At 39.6% G+C, this 9,319-nt stretch overlaps 1 protein-coding gene across 1 annotated transcript in view; it reads left to right on the top strand.

Moving 5' to 3' along the window:
• Positions 1 to 258: 258 nt before the first annotated feature.
• The window catches only part of LOC101864218 (axin interactor, dorsalization-associated protein), a 25,593-nt gene continuing 16,532 nt past the window's right edge, over positions 259 to 9,319 (top strand). Inside the window, exons 1-4 of the mRNA XM_035969275.1 lie at positions 259 to 439; positions 4,000 to 4,081; positions 8,150 to 8,308; positions 8,837 to 8,840. Of these exons, the coding sequence (XP_035825168.1) occupies positions 8,193 to 8,308; positions 8,837 to 8,840 (120 nt within the window). The 5' untranslated portion in view covers positions 259 to 439; positions 4,000 to 4,081; positions 8,150 to 8,192. The remainder of the gene's footprint in view (positions 440 to 3,999; positions 4,082 to 8,149; positions 8,309 to 8,836; positions 8,841 to 9,319) is intronic.

Below are 9,319 nucleotides of genomic sequence, written 5' to 3' on the forward strand. Positions count from 1 at the left end.
GTTTTTAAATTTAGGCAACAAAAATCACTTTAATATCCTAAGGCTTTTAAAAGCTTCACATCTTGATTTTATAGTTAATCTCCTTCGCCTGCCACAGTCGATATTTTCAAAAATCCATTTTTGATGTTTTTCCTGCCGCCAGTCAAGGCGTCCCACTCAATGACCATTGACCAAGGCCACTGGTGGAAAAAAAATCTTTGGAAATGAAGTTAGATTATTCTGAGTTTCCGTACAATCAGATGGGATGATAAGGTGTGTATTTGTATTTGTCAAGAGCTGGAGACTGGAAACTGTAAACTGTAAACAATCTATACAGTTCTATTGTTGTATCTTGCCTTGGAAGTCAAACGAAACCAAGCTCCGTAGTGTGGTGATGCAGGTTTCGGACCTGGTTCAAGCTGATCTTATCTTTAGCTTTGAGGAGGGTAAGATTGATTCCGTAAGTGAACAAGCTTTCTTATAAAAATATGATTATGATCTCTAGATTCTAGATCTCTAGATTGTAGATCTAATCTAGATCTAGATTCTAGATATTATAGATCTATTATTAATCGTTCCCTTCACAAGTCTTCACAAAGTACAGTAGACTTAGACTTCAGTAGACAAGAGTTAGTAGAATAGTAGAACATCTAGACTAGATATCTAGATCTAAATGTAAATCTTGTAACATACTGGCTTTAAAGTCTAAAGTTTAGACCTTCCATACTGATTTTGATGGCCATTGATATTCATCGAGTTCAGAGTAGTCCCTTATTAATTGTTACGGAAGTCCTCCCCGGGAATTAAACGCGAGAAAGTAAATTACCATTACCGATACTACGTCTTGACCTCAGACAACGAAAAAACAGCTGCAAAAGCTGGGTGACGCCTTTAATTTACATTTATGTTTTAACTTTACGATATCAAGATCTATCATGGATGAATAGCTGTAAGGCCTACTGTTGTAGATCTTATATATACAAATCGCAACAGAACCTAGAAATCTAGTTAGATCTAGATTCTAGAGAAACTTCCTTTCAGCCAACTAGCATGTAGGAATGTAAGCCCTAAATTCTGTGTAAAACGGCCACCCATTGTGTCAAGGAGAAAAGTGGCCATAATACACATGTGTATGAATGTGGCCGTCTTAGTCTTAGGCAGGCTGGTCAAAATGAAGAAAGCAAGCCATTCTCGTCTAAGGTCCAAACTGGGACTGATCTCAGGCTTTGGACAGTTGTCAGTGTAAGGCAAATTCAAATGAGTTTTTGTTTTCTTTTGAATAAGGGGGGTGGATGGAGTAAGGTTTTTGTTATTGCTTTTACAGTGTTGTCAATGTTGTTGTTTTTTTGTGGGTTTGTTTTTGGCTAGCTAGCTTTTTTTATTGCTGATTTTGTGCTAGGATAAAATCGAAGTATTATGTAAGACGATGATGACCGAGTGCCATGGTAAAACAAACACACAGGTCGCCACCACTCAGAGAACGCTTCTGTTGTAAGTTCACGTCAACATCTATTGTCACTTTGTTCCAGATTAGATATTACACAGTGACCAGTCACCTCACATATATGATTTGTGCATGACTTGTAGGTAGCTGGGCTTATAGGTTATGACGGATTACACGCTTCCCTCACCAGCAGTTGAAAATTTATTTTTAGGCCTACCCATTGGTCAACTTGGGTGAAACATTCATTCGAGGGACTAACAATAACGACATATGAATGGATTACAGTGAAACTCGGATTTAACGAGCTCGGATTCAACGAGAACTTGGATTCAACGAGATGAGATAGATTCCCCGTTTTTTTTCTTCTTTAAAATCAATAAAAAATAACCCGGATTCAACGAGCACTTAAATCAGCGAGCTCGGATTCAACGAGGTCACTGCCAGGGTGAACTGCCCCCGCAGACGTGGCTTCGCCCATTTTTCTCCCAGAACGAACTTTATCTATTCCTGGAAACCATTCATTGCAACTGCATTGTGAACCAGTATTCACTTACCCGATTGCATGTGACCAATCAGCGGCCTTTTTTTTCATACCAACACGTGCGTTGTTGGCTCACGCATGTGTCTACTCTGACGTGTGTCGGAGTCGGATGGGCGGCCTGCACCCGTGTAGTTGTGTGTGCGTGGCGGGGAGGGGGGGGGCACTAGCGGTCCGGGCGTTGAACGTCGCAGATACAAACGGTAAACGTGTCAAAGTCTTTTTTCTTTTTTTCCCCTCGGCAACTGATCATTATTACAATGATAAACTAGTCTTTGCGTAGATCTTCATAAGGAATTGTGCGCTTGTCTATGAAATCAAAAGTTGCCATTATGCTAGGATCTACTCTGCAACACAACTTTGTGGTGAACAATTGAGATGACACAGGAATGCATTTGAAGGAATCTGTCTTTTTTTTTTTACGCAACTCATAATATGCGGGCATTTCAGGCACTATTTGTGACTTCTCTTTATACATTACTTGCTCAGTGCCTGTAATTATCTACACAAAACCTCATGTTCGCTATAACGAACACTTGGATTCAACGAGATTTTAGGTCAGGCCCGGCGACCTTGTTGAATCCGAGTTCCACTGTATAACATGATGGCTCGTCCACAGCGTTAGGGGCCCATTCAAAATTTGTGACAAAGCATTGGACAATGAGTGACCACGCCTGGTCGCCTCAGGCAGGTAAATTTGAACGTAGGTTGATCAAATAAGGTGGCCGTGGAACTTTGGACAGGCGACCGTTTTACACAGTTGAAAGTTCACGGCGTCCAAAATTCTGTCTCAGCGATCTTTTAGCTAGTCCGGGCCCCCCGCGCTAGGCCATAAATCACCAGCAGGTGATCTGCAATTTCACGTGTCAGGTCGGGGATTGACCGTGGTCAACTTGTGCACAGCGCTGTCCTATCTTGTCCTTATGAGAACGCGTTTCTTCCTCTAATTTCATGAGCCGTAAAATACCCCTAGAATCTACTTCTTCACCAATTTCGCTTCGTCTACGTCTTCTTGGTATCTTGTGAAAGTTTCAACAGTTTTCACTTATTCGTTTGGGAATAATAACAGTTTTAAATTGTGAGTGTAAAGTAATTGGAAGCGCCGTTAATATTGTGATCTCTTCAAATTTAATTACAAATCATTCCAAAATGAAACATTGGTGTTTATTTCTGTTTGCGCGGTGTGATAGCCAACAAATCATATTTTCTAATGATGTGAATTTTGTTTTTCCAGCACTTTGCAGTGACTGGCAATCAGTTAGTCAATTGTGTTCCTAAGTAAAAATTGTTAAACTGCAATGGGTCAGTCACACAATATGAGAGGCATAGAGAGTCTCTGAATGAACTTTGTCGGGTGCGTTAGCGTTTAAATTTAACTGTCAAACAAAAAAAAGTACAGAAAGCCCCGATTATGTAAGACAATGTCAGGAGATATTCTCTTGATTTGTGGGATTGATGTGTAGAAGGACGAAGATGAACAGTCGTATTCCGCTAACAATTGTGTCAAGTGTTTTACTGCAATTTCAAATATCAAAAGGAGATATGATGTTACGTCACGTCAATTCATGCCGCAAAAAAGCTGTTGACGCTAGTAGGAACATGTAGTGTGTGTTTGACAATAACATACATGTGAATTCTTGCTCCGCTTGTCGGTATCGTTTGGGTGGCTGCATACAAATATCTATTTCAAGCAAACATCGCAACACACCCCAAGCATACCTCCATCCCCATTTGTACAAGGAACTAACAAACACAATTTGTACAGAAACAAGAAAATACTCCCGCGAAACTGCAAAAATTGAGGAAGCAAGTGGACTGGAAGCAATATTCAATCTTCTCAAAGAAAGATTTAGCCATGTTCACCCTGCAATATCACATCTCAAACCAGTCAAACAATTTTCACGTCCAGAAATCCTCGTAGCAATCGACAATTACATGGCCGCATTCAGACGCTATTTCCCCGCAAAGTTATCCCAAAGCAACACATATCATAGCAACACTGTATTCCACACATACAACAACACATGTTTGTTCTCAGGCTTTTGGGAGAACAGGACACAGAAAGCAGCCACTAGGCGATCTCAAAACTGGAAGACGGAGCACGAAGGATCCCAAACCAGGTAGACATAAAGCGTTTTATTTTTGTGTCGCATCTCCTGCAAATAGCACCCTCATTGCATGCTGCTGGATAGGTTTAGAAAGAAAAATTGTATTATTCTTTTATTCTGTACATTTTCATTTTGTTAAAATGAATTGGTACTGTATATTGAAGATACGTCAGTATATCATTATTCAGGAGGATACACATTCCATTGGATACAAAAAGTCATGAATGCAAGGAAGCTTTTTGGCTATCATGCTCATGACAAGTTCCATGTTCATGCTGGAAACAAAATTTTGAGCGAGTCAATTTCTAAACACATTTTCCTGTCTTACGTGGCAGTTTTGTAAATATTTATCGTTAGGCTTATAAGTTATTAGCGACTTAATATGTGTTGGTTTTTTTTACTAACTATAAATAGACATACATTTAAGAGCATATAACTCCATAACGTGAGAAGCCATGGTATTGCTATTTCGTACCAATAAAGAAGTTAAGTTGCTTTCTCTAAAGGACAAACTTGTGTTCACGTATGATATTTTTTGTTTTTGTAAGACGATAAAACATGTGTTGAAATATTCATTTCACCGGCTACCGACGCAGGTAGCGGGAGGTCGGGTGAGTGACCTCTGTGTGACTGGCCCGCCGTGACTCGGTCACTCTATCGCCGAGCCAACTAAAAGAGCGCTTTTTGTACGCCGTGAGTTATATTGTATAGAAAACATGCAAGGGGGGAAATAAAAAGTGGCTGTTTGTACAGGTGGCCGTATTATACAGGTGGTCGTCATGGCAGGTTCGACTGTATGAGGTCATGTTTAAAATATATTGGGCTAATAACTAAAAAAAAATGCATAAACATTTTTAGGGTAGTCTCTGATTTTGTGGTCAGGGATATGTGTAAGGTAGCAGGGTGAGGCAAAGGCTAAAGGGGTTGGAGTTAACTACAGTGGAAACTATAACAGGCTCAGTAATAACCTGGATCCGGTAATAACAGGGATTTTTTAAATCCCTGTTTTTTCAGGGTCTCTCTCTTTGTCTCTGTTAAAAGTTATCAGCAATAACATGGTCTCATTGGAGCCCAATCGATTATAGCAGGGACAAAGGCTCATTAACAATTTGTAAAAAGTAAGAGAGAGAGAAAGAGAGAGAGAAAGAGAGAGAGAGAGAGAGAGAGAGAGAGAGAGAGAGACGATGTGCTGCAGACTTTGATCTAGCCGTTAGCATTGCTACACCCATATGCAATGTGCCATGTGCAGGGTACTTGTGGCAAGGGAAACTACCCTTGAATAAATACAGCTGGATAAGTCCGCAAATGCCTACCTCCCAGCCTTAAATTTCTGATTTAACAGGGATCTGGTACAACAGGACTTTTCGTCTGGTCCCACCATCCCTGATATATCAGGTTTCCACTTTTCTACTTTTTTAGTGAGATGAGCAAACTAACTCTGCTCACTAAAGCTCAGCAGGCCCTCCATAGTTTGGCCTAATACCATATAGAAAAGTGAAAGTAGACAGAGACTTACTTAAACCTGAGTAATACTAATATGTTGCTACAAGTAAACTGGAATCTGATAATCTCCTTGCGCAGTTGGAACATGGATGCCCTGTTGTGATTTCTTCTTTCCTATCAAACATCTATCGTCCTGGTCTCTCCTTCTTTTTTGTGTTTGTTACTCCCTTGTAACACCATTAATCTTAGGCACCTATATGACTTTGTGTTGCATAGATAATCTTGACACAGGAATCTGCTGATCGTAATTTGACAAAGGAGATAAGATTAAGGTGCCTGCTTTTAAAACTCTACACATAGTACGGATTAAAAAGTTCTTTTAGTTTTAATATTCTCTACAAATTGCATTGCAGACTGCAGAAATTTGACTCTGGAGATCAGGCATGCTATGCTTTACAACTGAACTGACAGTAGAATTAGTTGGTTCGAGCTCGGTCTCAAAGTTAGGACAGTCACTTGAGTCACATATAAGCAGGCCAGAAGAAACAGTAGAGACACTGTGGAGCTGCCAGCACTTTGTATGAAGTTTGAATTTGATTATAAATTCCGCTTCTTCCAGGATCGAAAGTGGAGCCCCCCTGCTCACACACATACACACATACACACACACACACACACACACACATACACACACACACACACACACACACACACACACACACACACACACACACACACACACACACACACACACACACAACCGTCCCCCTTTAAATCTGCCGAGACATATCTCCGTCTTGAAATCTCAATTATCATAGAATACTGTGATGTATTGTTAAGAGAGAGTAACTGTGTGGTTGTGATCGTTATATTATGCGAGTTCTGTCCTGTATATATCTGTGTGGATCACTTGACCATTAAGATGTGTTTTTCACATGATCACTCACGAATCACGGCAGTTCAGTTCAGAATAAACTCTTGAGCAAGTAGCACGTATCATGTTAAAGATACAGTGGAGTCCACTTATAATGAGTCCGGAAAAAACGAGAGAAGTCTGAAGTCTGTTATAAAGACGCTATTCTAAAACCCCGTTTTTTCTCCTCTTTACCTTTGTAAACAAAATACTGCTATAGCGCTATCAGACACACTTGCGAGTCGGTTATAGTGGAATATTACTTCTGCTGTGCACAGTGCATAGGCCAATTATACAAAATGTAAAACCTCGCCAGTTGAGAAACTTGTTGTTGATCTAGCGAAACAAAGAGTGGGAGAGCCCATGTGTGTCAACAATGAAGTTAATGAAGGCCGGAGCGACTGAGTAGGGAGGGTGTGGCATGCGCAGACAAGCTGAACGCATCGTGTGATAGGCCAGCGTAAGCCTAGTTTAGATTATCAAGGCCTACCATGCCTCTCACTTCTCCGATGCGGGGATGGAGAGGTCACAGCAATGTGATGGATGAAGTGAATGTGTGACGTGCGCAAGCAGACAGAATGCACCACAGGGAGGGGTGGGATGGGGGAAAACACAGCGGGGTGAATTAGCCCAGAGTCCTTTCTTTCTCTGATCACCAACGCCGAGCTGTCAATTGTCAGTCAACATTGCTAGATCTAGCGCTAGAGAAAGAAACCTGATTCGATTTTTGATCAAGTAAAACCTCGAGGTCACGTTGAAACAAAATCATCATCAGGGGAGATAGCAAAAGGAAATAAACAGAACACAAAACTCATAGATTAGGCCTACTTTACAGTTTCCCTTGAATTTATTACTAGATCCCTTAAAGCGAGAATCCTGCTATAACGGTCAGTTTGCTCCGGTCCCCTCCCTCTCGTTATAACAGGATTCTACTGTACTATAAATACGAATTTTCCTGCTCCCCACTTCCAAGCATTACTTTTCAAAAGTTGTTATATTTAGTATATTTTGATTTAGTGCTTTCTTTGACTTGTGGATTGCCCTCCTTGCTAGCACCAATCAATTTGATCATTATGTCTTTATAATATGTAATATTATATAAAGAAAGACTGAATGGGAAGAGCCATGTAGCAGGGAGTCGAATGGTTATGACAGAATTATGTTGAAACTGCAATGCACTGATAGGTTGCACCTGTTAGAGGTCAAATTAGAATCTGTTGTGTGTATGTTACTTTTATTTCTTCTAAGACTGTACTCCTCTTCCATCATACTTTTCTCGTTCCCCTTAACTCTTATTATCAGAATTCAGAAGATGCTCTATCCTTAGTTTTTAATTTTTTAAAATTAAATTTAAAAAATGTTATTGTCACCTTTGTAATCAGACCACTAACCCCAGCGGAGTAAATTTCAACATATGAAGCAAAGAGCAAAATTTGGTTTCATCATGTAGCAACTTGGCAGCGTGTGGGTTTTTCTGCTTTAGGAGCATTTCTAGACAGAATTCAGACCTATCGTTGACTAAGCATAAAAATGGTTAATTAGTATAGCTTGGTCAAAGTTTTAAAATATTCACTTTTTATGGTTTAGCTAGTCTTACCAGCGAAGGTATATTCTTTTGATATTTTTTTTGTTACTCCGAGGGTGAAGGGTGGGATGAAATTTTTTTTCCTTTTTTACACACTTCTAATATTTTTCCTTTTTTTTCTTTTGACACAAATCAACAGAGGAAAAAGGTGCTCATTTGCTTCAGGGTATACACAATGAAAGATGGGTGATGAAACAGAACAAGAGCTGCTACTTCGATCATGGAAGGATGCTTTTCACAGAGCTGCTGATTTTGATGGTTGGGGCCAGCCTGTAGAGGCTGTTGATGTATATCAAAGGTAAAACAAAATTCCGAAAGGATAGTGTGTATTTTGTAACTCATTAAAAATGTATTTTAAGTTTGATATGAAATGATCTCATGTTATTCACCTTTGGAAAATCTTATACTTTAGATTATACTTTATGCTTTAGAAACATTGTAACCTGGACTAGTGAAATAGATGAATGACGGTTAATTTTAACTGTGTCTTACAGAGGATCATTTTCTAGATTTTTATGTTCACTTTTGCAATAACAAGATGCTTTTTTGAGATTGTGTTTTTAACACTTTGTGGTCACTTGGCACAATAATGCGCCTGAGAAAATTATCCGTTCCGGTCACTCTGTGCCAGGCCCTAGAAATCTGTTGCAGACACTTTCCTGTCTGGGTGACTAGATTGGGTATTTTGTACTGCTGGCTGTGTGACTGCAAAATGTTTATTTTTCAAAAACAAAATACTCGTAGTTGAGATATATATAGCTATGCTTTCTGAGATATATTACTTTTTCTCTAAGTGGTAAATGTGTTCATGTTCTCTGACCCAAAGACAAGTGCTCACATGTGATTTAAAATGCATGTCTCTTTTGGAGCAGTGGGAAATGAGAAACTATGCTAACAACATAATTTAAGAGTGCATAAACAACATAATACTCATAAAACCTCATCATCATTGAAATATAAGCTTCTTAACAACTGACTTTTGTAAGTTGAATTCTTAACCAATGGTGCTGATAAATCAGGAATGCAACAGTTTCTTTCGTATCTAAGTTATTTTTGTATCTCCTTTTTTTGTTGTCTGTATTAAAACTACAGTGAACCTGCCCTGACGGCCACCTCTATAAGACGGCCACCTGTACAAACGGCCACCTGTACAAACGGCCACTTTCCATTTCCCCCCTTGCGTTTTTTCTATATAATTTAACTGTGTAAAACGGGCATCTGTCCAACGCGGCCGCGACCACCATATTTTAACACACAATCCCTATCACACTAAGCAATAACACCTGTCTTAGACGGCCACCTTAGTGAC

Source organism: Aplysia californica, unplaced genomic scaffold, assembly GCF_000002075.1.
Source record: "Aplysia californica isolate F4 #8 unplaced genomic scaffold, AplCal3.0 scaffold00134, whole genome shotgun sequence".
Taxonomy (NCBI): domain Eukaryota; kingdom Metazoa; phylum Mollusca; class Gastropoda; order Aplysiida; family Aplysiidae; genus Aplysia; species Aplysia californica.